This window comes from Mirounga angustirostris, unplaced genomic scaffold, assembly GCF_029215605.1.
Source record: "Mirounga angustirostris isolate CCGP_5_RB_7025 unplaced genomic scaffold, mMirAng1.0.hap1 SCAF_5, whole genome shotgun sequence".
Taxonomy (NCBI): domain Eukaryota; kingdom Metazoa; phylum Chordata; class Mammalia; order Carnivora; family Phocidae; genus Mirounga; species Mirounga angustirostris.
In genome coordinates this window covers 122,649,738-122,670,809 of record NW_026991713.1, presented here as the reverse complement: position 1 = coordinate 122,670,809, position 21,072 = coordinate 122,649,738, and the positions used below count along the sequence as shown (strand labels likewise).

At 40.2% G+C, this 21,072-nt stretch overlaps 1 protein-coding gene across 4 annotated transcripts in view; it reads left to right on the top strand.

Annotated features, from left to right (window-relative positions):
• The window catches only part of CACNB2 (calcium voltage-gated channel auxiliary subunit beta 2), a 378,285-nt gene that overhangs the window by 246,782 nt on the left and 110,431 nt on the right, over positions 1–21,072 (top strand). For 3 of the 4 annotated variants that reach the window (XM_045874325.2, XM_045874323.2, XM_045874324.3), the window contains exon 3: positions 7,423–7,542. In XM_045874325.2, the coding sequence (XP_045730281.1) occupies positions 7,423–7,542 (120 nt within the window). Of the gene's footprint in view, positions 1–5,774; positions 6,610–7,422; positions 7,543–21,072 lie in introns of those variants that run through there. The other variant, XM_064591995.1, reaches the window with a different exon arrangement.

Below are 21,072 nucleotides of genomic sequence, written 5' to 3'. Positions count from 1 at the left end.
GTTTCTGACAGTATCTATACTCACCATGAGTTCCTATGCCAAAAATGTCCTATGTCTGATTCATTCACTCCTTTTCCCTCATTTAATTTAAAATTTTTTCAGCAATAATTTAGGAAAAGTCAGCTTTCCCAGGCTGCAATTTTTCTGCTTCTTGCCTACTCATTTCCATTTTCATGGCTGAAAGGTAAAGTTTTAGGTAAGAAATTATATAGCCTGAAACATTTTTGTCATCTATCACCATCAGTAAATATATATGAAAGGCCTACAAACCTCCCTCAGCACAAGCACCCCCCCCACACACACACACAGTGTTGTAATTATGAAGGGAAATTATTTATCCTATGCCTAAAATCCCAAACTCAAACTAACATTAAAAATGGCCATCTAATTTTAACTTTTTTTAAATGGTTCTTTTTAATGGCGTCAAATTTTGCAAATTTTGGACAGGGGTTCTTCTGCAAAATATAAACAGCCACCATGCCCTTCCTTTAAGAAATAATTTGGTGGTAACAGTGTTTTAATATATTACTCTTTTTTACAAAAATATTCTTCTTAAAGATTGGTAAGTTAGTCCTGTCTCTGATTTGTATTTTTTAATAACTTCAGCTTCAGTGCTGAACACCAGCAACTGTTCCTATTGAACATACACTCAGAAGATGCTTGAATTCCAGCCAGCTTCAGGCAAGATTAGCTGCCAAAATGGCTACTGAAGGCCAGCTTGCCAAAGTTATGTTCATTTTCAGGGAAAAGAGAGAAATTTAAATAGCTGGTTTCTTGACTTCCATTGTTTTCCTCTTCTACTTGTCTACTTTCCATTGTAGATAAATGATGAAAAGAGGGGAGGAAAATTTCAGGGTAGCAGCCAACTCTTTGAATCCTTCTTTGCACAAAACAGCATTACATTGTTGAATGAGAAATTACCTGTTTCATTGGACCTTCATTGTGCCTCTTGGAAAGATAAAATCTGAGGTTCTGTGAGGATGTATATGTAGGGTGTGTGTGTGAGAGAGAGAGAGAGCGTGCATGCGTGCTAGGTTTAGCAAAGACAGAATGAAGAACTTGGAAGTCATTTTGGCATTTTATGACCATTAGAAATGGCTATATGCATGCCTGGTAGACAGAAAAAGAGATATTTTCAATCAGTAGAAACATTAGTTGCAGGTAGGGATTTGTTCTGGCTTTTATTTGTATGAACTGATGCATGCATAGAACCTGAATTCAGATTTGAATTCAGTTTAAAAGCTGCCTCCCACCTCTGTTGATTATTAGCTTTGTCACCTTGGTCAGGTCACGGAACTTCTCTGTTCCTTGGTTTTTTCATCAATGACAACGGAGTTCAAAATTTAATATTAAATTATGTTTAATATTCAACTTTAAAATAAATTAAAATTTATTTTTAATAACATAATTATTTATAATTATTATATTATTATATTATAATTATATATTTTTATATATTATATATAATATATAAATATAATTATATTATATTTGTAATTATATATTATATATAAAATAATATATTACTAAATAAAAATATTTATTATTTTAATATTAATATTAATATATTATATTAATATATAATATAATATGTGTTATATATATCAGCCCAGTGTCTAGCACAGTGTTAAAGCATTCATGAAAAATTAGCAATTATTATTATGATCATTCATATAGATAGCCTAATCTTAATAAATGGATTGCTCTAATCATTAATGTAACATACCACTATCTCAAAAACGGACTGACTTTAGCTCTTAGGAGATAGCGCTGGATTTAGAAGGAAGAAAATCTGAGAACTCTGTTTAAGTCTCAGAAGACATGATTTTCCTCATAATGTGGAATTTACTGACAACTTAAATGCCACAGGGATAAGGAGTTTTTCTGTGAGGTGATGCCACATAAATGAGAAGGATTCCCCAAATCCCTTTTGCAGGTGTGCTTGAGTGTGTATCTACCTGCAGAGTGAGAAAGAGGAGGGGAATAAAGGGGGAGAGACTGAAATAAATACTCTGGAAAAAGGAGCATGTTAGCTACACTGATCTCTTTTTACTTCCTCAAACTGCTGAGTATTTCTTGTCCTCATGCCTTAGCAGATGCTGTTCCTTCTTCCTGGACATCACTTTTCTGAACACATCCTAAAGCTAACTTGTTTTTTTTCCTTTTTCTTGTGAGATATTTCAGCTTAAATAGCATCGCAGAATGTTGTCTCATCACCTTAACTAAAATAGCTTCTGCTCACCATTATTCTGTTTCTCAGCCTGTTTTGTGTTTTCTTGTTGGGATTATTTCTTTGATTACTTTAAAAAATTAGTCTCCTTTTCAACTAGATTATTAGGCTCCCTGATGGAAACTTAGCTTTCATCTTTTCCACTGTCATATTCCCAGCATTTAACTTAAGAGTCAGAGCATGTACACTTTAACAAAGTAGTAAGTACTCAGTAAATGGATGTGGTTGGGTTTTGGTTTTGCTTTTGGTAACATTTAGTCTTTTTGTCAGTACATAGGGCAATTACACAAAGTTTCTAAATTTCCCTGTGCTCTTGAGAAAATCGCAGCTACTGTTTTAGCTTTTACATAATCATCAAAGTTACCACACAGGTATGAACTCGCATGGATTTATTACCATCACCTTGCTTAATGTTTTCACATTAAGCAGGCCAGTCACATTTGAGAATTTCATTAATTGAATGGGTATGAATAGTAATTCCATGACATTTGCAAACTAAACTATACAGTATTCATGTAAATGTGCTTCATCTCAATAGTCTGTATCATTTTTAAATTTTTTGAGTCAGGAATTGTCATCATTAGTAAACAGTTTATGGTTTTGTTGTAACCTCAACAATGCAGGGGCTAGCAATTCATTCTTTTAGAGATCCAGATCTCTTCACAGAAAAAAAAATTCTTCTGACCTGTGGAAAGGGGTGACAATATGAGAAATAAAAGAATTATCTCTGCTAGCTAATGCAAGCAGACAATACAAGATAGAACTCTTTCCCATTGGTCCTTGGCCTCAGAAGACTGTCCCATTTTGCTTTTTCCTAAAAGTGTGGGCCTGAAGAGTATGGCAATGGGATGTCTATCATCCCATGGCAGGTCAGGAGGAAACAACTGAAGTCAAACTTGCCATTGGTTTAGTATCCTCCTATACATGTGGAGGGTCATTTGAAGTCTTGAGGGTTTGGGATGGAACATAGATTTATCTAGACTCAGGGTAGCCTTGGGATACCATGAGAAATTGATTTTGCCCAAGAGCTTTGCTTTAGTCTTCATATGAAGATTTCCTACAGAAATAGATGAGCACTTTGGGATCCAAGATGCCACTCCTGAATAGGCTGATTCTTACCCTTTGTCTTTAAAAGAGAAAATACGAGAACAAGAACGCTCAAGAAAAATGATGCTGGAAATATATATGATTGAAACAGTAGAGTCCAGCATCAAACAAGCAAACTTTATAAATATAAAAAAAATGTGTTAAAGGAAAAGGGTGAGTGACACTTTTTTGTGCACATATTTGGCATAAATTGGAAAAAGACAAAAACTGGAGAGTAGATAAAAAGCATGAGTTAGGGGTACCTGGGTGGCTCAGTCGGTTCAGCGTCCGACTCTTGATTTCAGCTCAGGTCATGAGCTCACAGTTGTTGAGATCGAGCCCCGCCTTTTGCTCTATGCTGGGCATGCAGCCTGCTTAAGATTCTCTCTCTCCCTCTCCCTCTGCCCCTCCCCACCACCTCCTCTCTCTCTCTCTCTCCCCCCCCCCAAAAAAAAATAATAATAATAAAAATTTTTAAAAAGCATGAGTTAATCCAATTTAACTAACTTTCCCATAAGCAAAGCACACATATTTGGAGTAAGAGTTCTGAGGATAAAAGTGAATGATCTGGGATGAGTTTTGGTAGACATCACGTTGCAAGTTACATTTTGGAACTGTACCATGAGGAATGAGAATATTAAGGTGTAGAAAAGGAAGTATTTGTAGCTGAACATGTGAGGTACCCACAAGGACAAAACTACAAAAGACCAGCTAATCACATTGTAGCAGCCCAAGAGATCAAGGGTACATCTTGTAATGAACCTGTTCTGGAGTTATGGAACAGCCTTCCTGCGGTCCTGGCTGAAGACTACTTGAGGCCGAATGACCCAGAACGTCCATATGGTACCAAAGGCAAAAGCCTAATTAGATATATTACTTCTAACTGCATAAATCCAACTCCCAGAAGGAAGCAGATAAATTGTAATGCACATGTGAGGAGGGTGACTTTCAAAAACGCAAGAAGTCTGGAGGCTAAAACATGCTACTCTTTAATAGTGGTTATCTTTGGGTGGGAGAATTTAAAGTCCCTGCTATTTGTGTGTCTCTCTGCAGTGAGTTCATGTAGCTTCTATAATGAAAAGACTTGGCCGTTTTGCTGTTGTTAATACATATACAAAGAATGATGAAAGTAACGTGACTCCTTCCATAAGCTGCATTACACATCAGTTGAGAGTCACATCTCACATTGTAAAAGAGACAAAAGTTAATATATTGTTGCAAATATTCAAAAGATCTTGGCCAAAGGTCACTGTAGTTTTTTTTAAATGTTTGTTATTTAAACCTGGAAACAGGTGTCAACATGACTGCAATTAAAAGCTACATCTGATCATTAGAAAGAACTTTTTAAATCTTATTTTCTTCAAAAGGGAAGGGGATAGCGCACAGTTATATGTGTGTTAGGCTCTTCCTCTCCGTATTATGGGGGTTCTTAATGATGGAAACTTTGTATCCTCACTGAGGTGTGAACTGAAACTTCCTTAGGGTGATTGGGTTTAAAATGCCAACACTTTTGACAATGGGGCCTGAGGCCCTTTTTGGGAGAGAGTTGTGCTTCCTGGTAATTTTGTACCATGCTACTCCTGCTATGAGAAACCTTCTGGGAAGATGAGGGATCCCCTAGGATGTGTGTTGGTGGGAGAAAATTCCTATCTCCCTTGTGAATTTTATTGGAATAAAAAATTGCAATGCATTTTGCATCTCCCGTGCATTTTGCATTCACTTCATAAGAATATAATCTGTTTATTGATTTATGATACCACAATTAAGGTGCATTCAGTCTGTAACTTTTATTCAAAAGCCTCTATTCTACTGTATTTTCTAGCATTTACATCATGAAGATTGGTCTTAGTCCACAGAGGAAAGGCAGGGGGGGAGGAAGAAGGAACGAAGAGAGAAAAAGGAACAAAGATTTTCTTAAAAACACCTTTCATTTGCATGTGACTTTATAAAATAATCCCCTCCCCACCACACAAACAAAACTGTAGTTTGGAAAGCAGTGATGGAATTTTATGTTTAACTTTAAGAAATCTAGAAGTGTGTATTTCTTCATAAAACTTTAAAAATGTAATCCTATTAGAGAAAATAAGTATCTTCTCAAGCTTCAATCACCTTATTTATAAGAAGAACTTGGACTAAATTATTCTGTAAATCTTAACTCGAGCGAATCAACCAAGCTTTGCAATTTCTTCATAGTTATTGTTCTGAAAATTCATACTGTTATTTATTCTAAGGACTTTCAAACAGTAGTTTCTCAGTTGGAGAAACAGTTCAAAGTCATTTTGAGCTCAGTTAAACTCATTGCTTAGAGCTGTGATTACTTTCATGTCCTAATTAAATGGGCAAATCTGTCTCCTGCATCTTGTTCGGGAAGTCACAAGCCATCAAGAGCAGGTTGGTGTTATGACTGATGAGCATCATTCGTTGATTTCTCCTGTCCAATAACGTGTGTGTAATATTGCTTATTTTGGAATTGTCGTATGGCAGAGGATATACTTTCTCGGTAGCAGGGTAATGGAAAGGGATCATTAAATGAAAAGATTGCAGGCTTTGTCTCTGAGAGAATGTTTCATCTGCAATTGCAACATGACAGACATACCATGTGCCTGTTACTATAGAACCGAAAAGCCCTTTCCAGCTGTTTACACTTCGGATGCAAAATGGCAATTTGACATAGACTAACAGTGTGATGTAGCATCTGCGTAAAAAGGCTACATATGGAGCATGCCCAGTGCGGTGAGTGCGTCCTCCGCCCTCCCCCTCCAGATCTCTGAAGATAAGGCTTGAACTTTGCACTTGCAAATGTCACTGCATACGTTTTGCACTAGGTTTTTTTTTTTTTTAAAAAGGTTCTCTTACAACTAATTTCCTGTAACAATCCCAGAGCAGAGAAGAGAATATTTAGAGTGATGAGATCCGTCAAGTTTAGAACGAGTTGATGCCTGTCTTTGAATGCACTTGAAGTGTTCTTTATTTTTTAAAGCAGTATAAGGCATTCGAGTGTTTGTTTTCTATCCCCCCCACCCCCGGAATGGGAAAATAAGAATCTCCTTGGATCGGAGTCCTCCGGGGTAGGGCGTGAAAGCCCCGGGGGCAGGAAGGGACGGAGAAGAGGGGCTTGCCCAGAGCATGGATAGGAAAGGAGCCGGGGCGCTCCAGGGCTCAGCGCGCACTGAGGATCCGTGCCCGGGGCTGCAGCTGCGGATGAGAAAGGCGCTGTCTGGCTAATGAAGGCCACCTGGATCAGGCTTCTGAAAAGAGCCAAGGGAGGAAGGCTGAAGAATTCGGATATCTGTGTAAGCTCAAAGGCTTTAGTCTGGGGGAGACGCTATGTTGTCGCTGCTTCTGCTGTCCTTACAGTGAGTGCTCGCAGGGGCTCCTGTGATTTAGTAATATGATCCTGATGGCAAGAGAGGGAGCGAGGGAGAGTCCTGTAATTTTCTGAGCTGCTTTTCCGATGTTGTGATTTATTGCCAGAGCAGCTATCCCAGGCAGGTGTTTACTTCAGGCAGCTTTTATGAAACGTCGATTTAAAAGCTATGGAAAAATGTGTTGCTTAAGGATGGAGTGAAGCTGGCTACTGTTGTCTTACAGTTTTGTCAGTGAGGGTGTCAGGTGAATGGAAAGGTACAAAAGGATGCTTAAGGTTAAAACGGGAGTCATGGTAGAGAATTCAAGTTTATAACGCGTTAGACTTTCTTTTATGTTGTTTTTTAGTAGACGTATCTCCTTTCCCGTTGCAAATACTTGCTTTAGCGTGTCGTCTGTTCTTGAAGGCATCCTTGAAACCCCTCTGTGCCCTTCAGCCGGGCACTGCACCACGGAGCTGGTTTAATTATAAAGGGACTTGCTCTGGCTTCCAGAAAGGATAGTCATTGGAGCATAAGCCTTGGGAAGGAATGGTCCCTTGGTAGGCACAACTATCCTAGGGAATGGTCTGTCAAGGAGAGCACGATGTTTCTAGATGGCTTGCCCCGAAATGGATTGTTTTCTGCTCTTTTCAGGAATTTATAGCAGAATCTAGGAAGCAAACTGCTGTGTCAATGAGACTTTTCCAATGCAAACATCATAGATGGAATCTCTTTTAAAATGCAAATTTTTCTCTCAAGGGTTCGGCAGACTCCTACACCAGCCGTCCATCCGATTCAGATGTTTCTTTGGAGGAAGATCGGGAGGCAGTGCGCAGAGAAGCAGAGCGACAGGCCCAGGCCCAGTTGGAAAAGGCAAAGGTAAAACCATTTCTCCTCTGCCAACCTCTTTCTTTGCCAGTCGTGCTGGGCTGTGATGGGCCACCTGTGGAAGTTTCTTTTAAAGCGTATGTTTGGTCTCTTACAGTAGTTCATTGTCTGATTTTAAACAGGTGCAAGAAATGGAGTGTATTTGATTTCCTTAGTAGAAAAAGGAAGTGTGATATATGAGTGATCTTGGCTTTTATGTTGTTTTATAATCCAACCGACTCATTTCTGTGGGTGGATAGTTTATTTAAACACACAGAGAAGGATCCCCAAATATACAAAGGGGAAAAATCTGCTTCTAATAACAGAATGATTTCACTTCAATTCTCCAGTTAACCGTTTCTCTGCTTGGAAAAACAACTTTCTTCAAGGTAATGTGTATTTTCTTAGGCTTGAACAATCTTTCCCCCAAATTTTAATCCATAGGTGTTTTATAGTAGTATTTTCTTATATTGAAAAAATGGATTGCATTATGCTTCTCAAAAATAAAGCAGTTAAATATTTTATCAGTTAAAAATGTTCCTTCCTCAAACATGTTCTTCATTGTATAATAAAGTGTGTATATGTGGATGGGGGACTGGAAATCAGATATAAAATCTGTAAGTACAGTATTTAGCCAAGATGGTGGTTCATTTCACTGATTGTAACGATGAGAATTCTTTTTCCCATGCAGTCATTCGAATGGCAGCTATTTCTAAAAGTGTAGATTGTTGTTCAAGTTTACGGTGCCTTGGTTTGTGTGATCTGGGTAACTTTTGAAATGAACCTATTTCATATGGTTCGTGGTTTTCTTTCGGAAAAAAAAAATTATTGCTTTGGAGAAAGAATAAGTACTGTGTTGATCTTGCTTTAAAAAAAAAAAAGGGCAAAAAAACCAAGAATGGCATTAGGCACTCTTGCTGGCTGCTTCATCTCTGAGATGAGTAAAATCTCTGTGTGTTGCTATGGGAATTGTGGCTTGGAGATTCTGGCTTGAATGCATGGACGGCCCTTATGTAATATTCATGCCCCCTAGCACAGTTGCCATAGTAGTTTACTGAGGCACTGCTAGGAGGCCTTGACTTTTAAAAAGCAGTCTTTCCATACATCAAAACAGTGTTCTCACCTCAGCGGGCAGGGAAGTCATTTCCATATCTGACACCGTCTTGACTGCAAGACAAGCCATAAACAGCGGGAGCGAGGAACTGATAAGGAAAGGTGTGGCCCGGTTGCCATCAACTAATCTGCTCTACCAGGCTTCACCCATTTAAAACATGAGGATGAGACACTATGGATGAAGCTGGAGGACATTATGCTCGGTGAAATAAGCCAGTCGCAGAGGGATGAATTCCACTTGGAGGAAGCATCTAAAGCAGTCACACTCCTAGAAGCAGAGGGGGGGAATGGTGGTTGCCAGGGACTGGGAGGAGGAGGAAATGGGGAGTTGCTAATCACAGACAGAAAGTTGCAGTTATGCAAGATGAATAAATTCGAGAGATCTGTTGTGCAACATTGTGCCTAGAGTTAACACTACTGTACTTTGTACTTCATATGTTAAAAGGGTAGATCACTTGTGAAATGTTCTTACACAATAAAAAAAAAAATTAATGGAGAGGATTGAACAACAGATGTATGACTAGTGAAGTTCATGGCCACAAGTGTGCAGTGTAGCTAATATATCTCGAGATTGAGAATCTGAATTCTTCTATATTTTTGCACCAGGGTGCAAAGAAGAGTCTGGGGAAAAAAAGAAATAACAGTCTGTGTTCCAGAAATAAGAGTGTTTTATTTGCACTAATTTATTCATGTGATTTTCACATACCAAAATTAACCAGTTTCTCAGATTCATATCACATGGTCATACAACCCACTGTCTTAGAGGTTTGGTTTTCAAAGTCTTTAGTTATCTGATTGGGGAGTTTTTGTCCATAACTGTGTGTTGTAAGTCCTCGATTAAGTGACGCAGCTGCGTAGAAATTTTAAATATCTTTTAACCAGCGTGGACCAAAATCCTGTTTCCCAAATCAAACCAGGTTCATGTTACTTGTCATACAGGCTAAAAAGTTTATCATTACAAGTAATGTAGAAGATGAAAGAAAAACGAAGAGAGTTTAAAACAAAGGCAAAACAATAGAAATGTTTCCTCTGTTTAATGAAAATGGTTAATTTACATCCATTTTTCTTCCTTAAAATTAGGTTGGTATCTTTTTTAAAAAAAGATATATCTATTTATTTTAGAGAGAGCACAAGCAGGAGGGGCAGAGGGAGAGGAAGAGGGAGAAAGAATCTCAAGCTGACTCAGGGCTCAGTGAGGACCTGGACACAGGGCTCGATCTCACGACCCTGAGATCCTGACCTAGGCTGAAACCAAGAGTCAGATGCTTGACGGACTGCGCCACCCAGGCACGCCATTAGGTCCATATCTTAAACCTTTGATGTATTCAAATGAGTTACACTAGGATAGGTGAGAATTTGAATATATTCTGAAAGACCATGGAAGGACTCGGATTTAAGTGTACTTTATGTGAACTCATGGCTTGGTAGGTCTGGTTTATTAATTCCAGGACCCCTGAAGAAGGAATGCAAAAGAGGGATTGGAGGTGGCTTTCTCATTAGCCTTTTTTTTTTTTTTTTTTTTTTTTAAGATTTTATTCTTGGGGCACCCTGAGTGGCTTAATCGGTTAAGCGCCTGCTTTCAGCTCAGGTCATGATCCCAGGGTCCTGGAATCGAGTCCCACGTCGGGCTCCCTGCTCAGTGGGGATCCTGCTTCTCCCTCTCCCTGCAGCTCTGCCTACTTGTGCGCTCTCTCTGTCAACTAAATAAAATCTTAAAAAGAGAGAGAGAGAGATCTTAAGTAATCTCCACACCCAGCATGGGGTTTGAACTCACGACCCCGAGATCAGGAGTTGTGTGCTCTTCTGACTGAGCCAGCCAGGCACCCCTCATTAGCTTATATTCTCTCTTTGCCTTCCACCGTGCCTTTGTGTCAGTATGACTTTGTGGGCCCTATTTTAAAACGAAGCTTTTAAAGTTTAAAAACCTATGAATTCGTCATTTAATTTTAGATCATTTAAAACACTTTGCATGACCATCTTGGGAGCATCAGAAGTTTTCCGCGTTTCTGTTACAGCCATCCTAGATAGCATCCCTCCAGCAGGAAGGCTTTCTCAGTGGGTGCTCTGTCTCCCTGCCCCCCACAGATCACGTGCAGTGAGATCACTGGGCGAATGCCTGGGACAAACTTCAGTGGTGCTTTCAGGACCCGGCCCTCTTTAAATATGAACTACATTATCCATTAATTGTCCTCAAGAACAGGTCTGTGAAATAAGGTGATTGGCAAGGAGTGAGACTAGAGACGCTGCCTTTTGAAATTAAGTGACCTACAAAAGGTTCTATAACCAGGCACCCTGTGCTTCCAGTAAAAGCCAGTACCTTTTACTCGCACTTTGTTATGTTTTCTCTTAAACTGGTAAACTCTACAGTGAACAAATTATGTATGTATTTTCAGGCAAAGAAAAATCAGCTGAGGGCGCCTGGGTGGCTCAGATGGTTAAGCGTCTGCCTTCGGCTCAGGTCATGATCCCAGGGTCCTGGGATCGAGTCCCGCATCGGGCTCCCTGCTAGGCGGGGAGCCTGCTTCACCCTCTGCCTCTGCCTCTCTCTCTCTGACTCTCATGAATAAATAAATAAAACATTTAAAAAAAAAAAAATCAGCTGACCTGACTTTTTTTTTAACTTGTTTTCATCCAAAATGAACGTTTTGTTCCTTTTCAGTTTTGCCATCCTTTGCAAATCTTGCCTTGTTTAAGCTCTTTGATTTTTTGCCTTCAAGACAAGGAATACATGGATTTAATTTATTCCCATAGCGATCTTTTTTAAAAGCCCGCTTTACTGAGGTATAATTCACGCATTTAAAGTATAGAATTCGGTGGGTTTTGGTATAGTCACAGAGGTTGCACACCTTACGATCAACTTTAGAACATTTTCATTGCCCCTTAAAGAAATCCCGTGTTCTGAGATAGAACTCATTCCTCTTTCTTCCCAACCCCCTCAGGCCTAGGCAGCCACTCCAACTTTCTGTCTCTGTAGATCTCGCATATAAACAGAATCCTGCAGTGGGTGGTCTCTTGCGACTGGTTACCTTCACTTAGTGATGTTTTCAGTGTTCATCGAGCTGCAGTATATGTCAGTACCTCAGTCCTTTTTATTGCCCAATAATATTCCATTTATTTATATATGTATATATCACATTTTATTCATTATCATTCAGTGGACATCTGGGTTGTTTCCACTTTGGGCTATTGTGCATAATGCTGTCACGAACATTCGTGTGCAAGTTTTTGCATGAACCTAAGTTTCCATTTCTCGCACGTGTATATCTATAGGAGTGAAATTGCTGGGTCATCGGACCATCTTTTTTTTTTTTTTTTAAATGAAGGAATACTGTTTTTCTTTTCACTCTTACTCCCCGGAACTGATCCCTTCTCTGTGTGCAGAGACTCTGAATTAGGAAGTCCGGATGTAGAAGGGATTGGAGCAGACATGAAGTAGGCTCAATGCAGTATTCTTAGTAGAATGGATTACTGTGAAGTTTTAAATCCACCGTTCTCTCATCAGTGAATGTCTCCTTGATAAAGAAATTATATTAGGCACCGTTGGTGAGTACACGGGCTACGAGGCCAGAGCTACAAGGAAGAAATAGGCAGCCTGCAGAAAGCTTGTACTGTTCGTTTAGGGAGAAAAGTCTTGGCCTTAAATCATGCTGATAGGTGGAGTAGAAGTACCATACGGGAGTCAGGAGCATCGGGGTGGGAAGACTGCCCCCTACTGGCGGGAACAGAAAGTCCTTCCAGAATGGACATGGACTTTAGCTGATAAATAGAAAGTGGCCAGTGGCCTAATAAGTAATGTAAGCAAATGCCAACATAAGGAAATGGTTGACAGCAAGAAAACATGGAACCTTCTAGAGAAAGTTTTTTGTTTTTTTTTTTTTGAGATCTTGCCAACTTGAAAATGTCTTAATTCTAGCCTCACATTTAATTCATAGTTTGGCTAGGTATAATATTTGGGTATGATGAATACTTTTCTTTGGAACTATAAAGATGTTATTTTGTTGCTTTTGCCTTCCAACACTGTTGATATGCTCACCAATGTCATTGGGGTTTTGTGGGTTTTGGTTTTTAATTTTCTGCAGTATGTCAAGGACTGCTCTGCCTTTGGTATTTTGAAATTTTGCCTTGGTGTGGCTCTCATTTTTTGTGCCCGGCTTCTTATATGAACATTCATTGTGAAGGGCCAGTCAGTTCAGTTCTGGAGAGTGACCGATTTTTATTTTTATCATTTTCCCCATTGTATGTTCTTTTTCTGGTTCTCTAGTTTGATTAGAACTTTCTTCAGATTTTTTCTGTGTCTTTGTTTTACTGTCTAGTCTTTCTCCACTTATCTTCAAACCCATCCATTGAAATTTTTATATTTAAAAATTTCTGATTCCTAAGAGTTTTCTTCTCTCCCCTTTTATAGCTTCACTGTTCTTATTCTGTGGCTGTAATATTCTCTCATATCCCATGAGCTATTCATTTTAATTTTCCTGTACTGTCACTGTTCTTCAAACTTTTAAATTGGTATTATGTTTACATATTGGAGACTTTCTTCAAAGATGTGCTTTTTTGGCTGTCTACAATGTCTTGCTCTTAATTATGTACAAGGCCCACTGGAAGCTCTAAGTCCAATGGCAAAGCTTCTTAGCTGCTGGTCTTTTATAGGTGGATTGGGGGGGGCATGTCTTTCCTCTTGTCTGGTTCATGTTCTCAGACTAGAGTCTCCAGCCTCTTGGTACTTTATGTTCTCACTCTTTCTATTCTGTTAATTTCCACTGTCACTTTCTATAGAATACATTTTTGTCAACTCTCCTCTCATTTCCTGTTCTTTTTGTCTGTGGGTTTATAGTTTCTCAAAAAAAAAAAAAAATTTAGGAAGAAGCATATGTTCAGTTGACCATGTTTTATTCCCCCGTATTTATCAGTAAACATATTGTATAGAAAAGAGAAAATGTGTTTCTCCTATTGTCCTTATCCGTAAAACCCTTAGACATTGGGAGAATGTGACCCAATTAGAAATATTCCCTGAACCAGCCTTTTCAGAAGAAAGAAGAAAACATGAATATGTATATTCACCTTCAGCCTGAAGATGACCTTTTAATTCCAAAAATGTTAAACATGTTTTTAGAAAACGTGTCTGATTGAGTAAATTCTGTGGGAGGTAGGAGAGAAGCGTATGTATATGCCTATATTACATACTTTCTTAAACCTACCAGAGAGACCATTAGAATCCAGAGAACATGTGGCAGATATTAAACGAGAAAGCTGCTCACTGGAAAACACTATGTTTAATTGGTGAAAATCCAGCAGAGCGCAATCATCATAGAAAACACAAATACAGTAGACATTCTTAGGATGGTATTTTAGGCTAAAATTATTTTCCCATCACCGATCTCAATGCTGTCTTTTAATTTTTGCATGGAAAAATTGTCAGCTCTCCTTGGCTCATAGCAATTACCTTCCAAATAGAAGAAGACTGGCTAAATAGGTCTAATCTTCAGTAGCCTGGGTTAATTTAAATACACATTAGCTTAGATTGCCTATTTTTCCTACCTGTAAGAAATCAAAAACTTGTGCATGTGACTGGGTAGGGATAGCCCTGAACACTGGTGCTGTAATCCTGCTCATCTCACATGGTAGGTGACAATAATGGTAATAACAGTAATGATAACATCTATTGCGGGATCTTTGTTCATGATGGACACTTGGAAAGGCAGAAAAGGAAAATGCAAAGCTGTGTGTCTTCAGAGCATTTTGAAATACTTTTGAGCAGTTATGACCATGAAGTACATACAGCATTGGATTGGTGCCTGGACTGTCTTGGACATCAGAAAAATCCTCCTTTGTTTTCTCCGTCAGCTTTTGCCACAGAACAAACTGCTCTCGTCACCTTGAAGTCCCCACCACTTTCCCTCAGGGCCCCATTCTCTTCTGTGCATCGCTGGCCAGTTGGCAGGTTGCCTGGTGACCGGCTCATTTGGGATGGCCTCCTGCAGGTGTGCATTTGGCAGCTGTCAGCTTAGGGGGCTCCTTCTCCTCTTCTAGGTGGTCTCTTATCCCTCAGCAGGCCGGTTGGCTCGTTCTCATGCTGGTTTCAGGGCTACAAGCACATGAGCGAGCACAAGCCCCAGGGGGATTATTCGAGTACCTTCTGTGTCCTGTGTGCTGAGGCCCCATTGGTGACAGCATGCCACGTGCCTAAGCCCGGAGTCCATGTGTGAGGGGATGACCCCAGGACCTGAATTCTGCTGGCGAATGGTTGCAGCCTTTTTCTGCAGAGTCTGCCATCTTTTTTTCCCTTCCCCTTTTGGAAAAAGAGCTACCTCCTTACCTTCTAAAAGAAACACCTTTCTTCTTCCCACTCCATCGTTCACTTCCTGTTAGTGCCAACCTTCCTTAACAGCAGGTTCCACCCCCACCCCCACCCCCCGTTTCCAGTTATTCATTTCTTCCCCACCTCTCTGAAACTCTTTTCTGTCTCTCTCTACTGATAGTGACTGAACATCTCCAGGGACCTTCTAATGAAGCCAAATGACCTTTCATCAAGTGTTCCCTTGACGTCTCTGTAAGCCTCACCTTGTTTTTCTTCCCTACCACATCCCCTTCCTGGCTACAACACAAGCCTGTTTCTACTATCTCTCTGGCTCCTTTTCCATCTCCTTTGCTGCTGCTTTTATGGAAGTCCATCCAGCCACATGCTCAGTGCTCAGACCTTGACCTTGTGGCTTTCACTGCTTTACGCATGCCATTGCTTTTCAGACTGATGGGTTCCTCGGGAGCTGCTGCAGAGGCAGAGGGGAGCCCAGAAGGTTGTGTTCTGTGCATTCTTAATGGATTTGGCCAAAGCAGCTCCCTCCATTCGTCTGACATACTGGGACTCCCGTGTATGTTTTACTTTGGATATAGAGCTTCACCTCCACAATGAGTGTTGTTATTATTTATTTATTTATTTATTTTAGAGAGAAAGCACACGGGAGAATGAGGGGTGGCTGAGGAGCAGAGGGAGAAAGAGAAAATGCTGAAGCAGAATCCCCGCTGAGCGTGGAACCCTATGCAACGTGCAGTTCACACCGTGGGGCTCGATCCCAGGACTCAGATCATGACCTGAGCCGAAATCAATAGTTGACTGCTAAACCAACTGAGCCACCCAGGCGCCCCTCTACAAGGATTTTTTCAGCCACTGCTCTCTTTCCCTTTACGGTCTTGCACGTCCCACGTCTTCCACGTTTCATCTGCAGCTCTGCCCCAACCTCTCTCCCTAGTGTTAATAATGTCACATCATCTTCTTTGTGGTGTCCCTATCAGTTCTGCCCCCCCATTTAAAATTGAGCTCCCCATTTTTTCTTCCAATCCCTTCTCTGCATTTTCTGACTTCTGTCAAGGTTAACATCATCCTCCTAAGTTAGTCCAAGGGTTGGCAATTTTTTTCCTGTAAAGGGTCAGATAGGAAGTATTTTAGGTGCCTCAAGTCTTGTGGTCTCTGTCACAGCCTCAGAATGCCGGGAAACCTGGATTCAGATTCCATCTCTGCCGTGGACGAGCTGCTTGACCGTTCGGTAAGCTAGGTGTGAAGCTCAGTTGTAGTTGCGGTGGTAATTGCGTGAGCTGGTACAGGGTACATGTCAAGCTCAGGGTTCCTAGTCAGAACAACTGGTACCCATGGTTCCTGCCATCAAGTTCAGTGTCCACTGGGGGGTCTGTATTAGAAGTTACGAAACCACTCTTTCCGTTTCTCTTTAATGAACACCATACACTGTTTGGTGACTATCATATTCAGGTTACTCATTTCTGACTCAGTGGTGAGTGCTGTCTGGCCGATCGGTAGGTCCAGTGGCTGCATGGGGAGGGATGGACATTCACTCCATCACATGATCTTTACAGCAGCTCACCATATCAGGTCAGATGGCATCCCATCCAACCCATGACCCAAGCCTGTGTCCTGTCTCCTGAACTAGACTTTGAGCCCCTTGAGAGTAAAGGTGTTCTCTGTGCTTCTTCTCACTGTACAGATTCCTGCCTTCATTATCAAGGGTGAGCTAACATGCCCTCTTGCTCTTTTCACATCTTCTAACACCTGAGTATTTTAGGAATAAAATTACATATCGGACTGTATGACTTTGTGGTTCTATTTATCTTGGCAATCTACCTAGGAGTATGGGTAAGAGTTACATGTTTTAAAGAGAGCCTGATACTCTATCTAATTCAACACTCTTAGAGTGGATTTATGGTTTTATTCACGGAAGTTCTAGAGGGCTGAAGTTCGCCCATGTTTACAACTACACTCTCGTGTAAGAACCCTTATAAGGACTGTTAACATAATACAGACTTCTGGCTATTTCAGAGCCATAAATGGATTGGGAAGGATTATTATAAACTTTTCAGCTCAAGCTTTTCTTTTTTTCTCCTTAGAGAGCTGTAACTGAACATCTTTGTTGTATCATTATAAACACAGCTATAAATACACGATGTTTCTCCTTTTTCTTTGCCTGATTTGAATGGGGAACACACAAAGACCTTTACAGGCCACTTAAAGTCATCCTCTCTCTATTCCTGAGTTTGGCCCCAACAGCGAAATGAAAGATGATGGAAACTGTGAAACAGTAGAATTTATTCAGTTAGTGAACATTTGATGGGTGGTTATGCTCTTGAGCTAGGAGCTAGAAGAAGGGAAATCAAAGATGCGTTAGATGTGGTTTCTCCCTCAAGAAACCCATGGTCTAATGATGATGCCAGACGTGTGTGTCACTGAGAGTGATGTGTTAAGTGTTAAACTACCAGCAGTGTGAGCCAGGTGCTGTGAGGGTGATGAGCAGGTGACCCTCAGTTCTGGTGGGGACAGGGCAGGGCGGGTTGGAAGACACAAAGGGGGGCACTAGGGATTATAGATGCCTCCATTGTTAATGTGAATGTCTCTTTGGAGGCAGAACCTTTGTTAACCCACAGCATGCATTTCTAAGGTTTGCAGGATTGATTGCTAACCCAGGGGTCCAACAAAGGCTGTTGTTATTTTGGTTTAATTTTGTTTAAATCCTACTTAATTTGGGCGCCTGGGTGGCTCAGTTGGTTAAGCGACTGCCTTCGGCTCAGGTCATGATCCTGGAGTCCCGGGATCGAGTCCCGCATCGGGCTCCCTGCTTGGCAGGGAGTCTGCTTCTCCTCTGACCCTCCTCCCTCTCATGCTCTCTGTCTCTCATTCTCTCTCTCTCTCAAATAAATAAATAAAATCTTTAAAAAAATAAATAAAAAAAAAATCCTACTTAATTCCAATTTACCTTGAACTAACCACACTAACGGATTTTTTTTTTTTTTACCTCTTCACCATTTTGAAGAGTACAGTTCGTAGTGTTAACTGTGTTCACACTGTTGCATCACAGATCTCTAGAACTTTTTCATCTTGCAAAACTGAAATTCTATACCTACTGGACAACAGCTCCTTATCCTCCCTACCCCTTGACAACCACCATTTTACTTTGTTTTCGTGATTTGGGCTACTCTAGGTACCTCATATAAATGGAATCCTACAGTATTTGTCCTTTTGTGACTGGCTTATTTCCTCAGCATGATGTCCTCAAGGTTCATCCATGTTGTAGCAGGTGCCAGAATTTGCTTTTTTTTTTTTTTTTTTAAGACTGAATAAGATTCCATTGTATAGATATGCTGTATTTTCTTTATCCATTCATCTGTCAATAGACATTTGGGCTGCTTCCATCTCTGGCTATTGTGAATAACGATGTGTTTTGTTGTTGTTGTTTTTGTTTTAATCTTGGATTTTTTTTAATGGTCTTGTTAAGCTATTCTATCAGCAAGTAGTAATTAGAGCTGATGTTGTACAGTGTCTCAGTGCTGACCTTCCCAGTGTATTTTACTTTGCTTGATCCTTTGCCACTACTGAGTGAGGAAGGGAGGGTAGATCGAGTTACCCCATTTTATGAATGAGGAAATCGATGTGGATATAGAAGGCTCTTGCCCAAGGTCATTGAACTCTTAAGTGGCAGAATGAGGACAAGGACCTAGGCTTTTGGTAGGATTCTCTTACATTTTTTCACCTAATCAGTGAGCACCTCTTAGAAAGACGTAAACCAAGAACGCACTAATGTTGCCTCTTTGTTTAATGTTCTGGAGGTATTAAAGGACTAACACATTTTTTTTTCTTTAATGATGGAAGCAAAAAACAAAAAAAGACAACCATTACAACAATCTTAAAAATAAAAACACCACCACTGCCTTTTTCCTTTTTTTTTTTTTTTTTAAGATTTTTATTTTTTATTATTTATTTGAGAGAGAGCCCATGAGAGGGGGGAGGGTCAGAGGGAGAAGCAGACTCCCCGCCGAGCAGGGAGCCTGATGCGGGACTTCATCCAGGGACTCCAGGATCATGACCTGAGCCGAAGGCAGTCGCTTAACCAACTGAGCCACCCAGGCACCCATTCTTTTTTCTTTTTTTTTTTTGCTGTTGAGTTAGATAGCACAATTGGAGTTCACAAGCAAAATATTCATCTTTATTCCCACATTAAGTTTTGCTTATGGTCCTTATGCCACTGATTTGGAATGAGTACAGTTTTAAGAGAGGAACTTTCAGGACGTACGTGTGTACTCTATTCTTGGTTCAGTGGAATGTGCTTGCAAATATTTAAATAGGATCTGTCTATAGAGAAATGGAAAAATAAGCAAATATATAGGAAATAACATTGTAAGAAGGATGTTAAACAGTTTAAGTAGGCCAAGGGAGAAAAGATTGAACTTACAATGAAACTATTTGGAAAGAGTTTTCGAAAGTGTCGTCCTGTTCCTACCAAGAACCAAACAAACAAACAAAAACCCAGGAATGATCTAAAAATCATAGCCAAAAATGTAAAGTTAAGTGTTATAATTGACTAGAGAGAGTTGAGAATATGTTGTCAAGAAAGACTAGGAAACTGCCTCAATGATGGTTTAAAAGAAATTTTTGTGGCTTAAAAAAGTGTTGTTTTCTTTCTAAAAACTAAACCCTTAGGGGTGCCTGGCTGGTTCAGTGCGTAGAGCATCCCATCCAACTCTTGATCTCAGGGTCCTGAATTTGAGCTCCATGGTGGATGTAAAGATAACTTACAATAAAAAGGAAATAAGATTTAAAAAAACAAACTAAACCCTGTCTTTAGGAAGGGAGATGAAGGGCACAATTAACTGTCATTTATGTTCTACTGCTTACCTGCTAGTAGTTCTTTCTACTGACACTTGCAAGAATGCCCACTGCTTTAAAAAAAAAAAAAAGGCGGGGGCGGGGGGGGGGGGTCGGTTCTTGAGGATTTGAGGCTAACACCATGCTTCCCTACTCTCTCAGCACCAAGGTTAGGAAGAGTATTTGGCAGGAGCTGGGCAAAAATGTAGGCAGTCATGTCTTCTAGACTTTTATGCTTTCTGGTTCCATTCCCTGGATCTTAAACAATTGAACTCTCCCCTTTGTCTTCTTAAAGGAACTTAGTCATCCTTGAATGAATTCATTACTGGACCAGTTTTAATCTTACGTTGGAGTCCACCTGCATTCCTTACGGATGAAAGTTGCGTTACAAGTTTGTTTACAGGGCAACACAGCATCACACATTTGTCCAGAGTTAAAGCCGATCTTTGGCATATGCCACTTGCTGAACTGTGTGAGTTGAAGTCGTCTGAAGCATGTAATAGGTCCCCTAATGATGCACACAATGAGTGTAGAAATCATTTGAATAGGTGATCATGTTCACATGCTAAATTACTGCATTATTCATATATCGTGCACGCATTTGGTCACCTCCCTTGTGGTGAGCGTGATGCTAGAAGATAGGAAATCAGTAAGTCTTGCTCTCCGATCTCTAGGAACTCTAAGAGATTTAAATGTACCATATCACCTTATTCATCTCCTCCCTTTGAAATGAGAGAGGGAAATTGGGAGCAGACTGGGGGTCAGGTTTCACAGCTCCCACATGCACTAAGGTTTATGAACTGCCATATGTTTTGTGCCCATTTGACCACATGCCTCAGAGATGGCATTTCAGATGTGGCAGGGGTGTCCGCATCCTCTTATCCAAGCAATCGAAAGTCTGCTAAAGGGAGATAGCCCAACCTTAAATATTTCATATAAGCTTAACGCATTAATAAATGTATACCCTGGCACTCCTCTTTTGAAACCAAAGCGTGTTCTTTGAGGAATCTAATGGATGTTTCATTGGTACCCATACAGCCATCTCCAGTATAGTGTACTTTGACATTCAGGTTTGACTCTATCCAAAGGGATTTGGGTTCCAGAAAATACGAGAAGAAATGAAAAGGATTAATTGAAAACCTAGTCTTTACTTACACCTTAAAATGATAACTCAAAATTTCTCCTGTCTTGGTTTTACAAAACATGAACCATTTGTTTCTAGCCTTATACTTTTTGCCAAGTGTCCTGGTAAAATAAAAAGGCAAGATTTGGAGTAAAATGTAGCATCT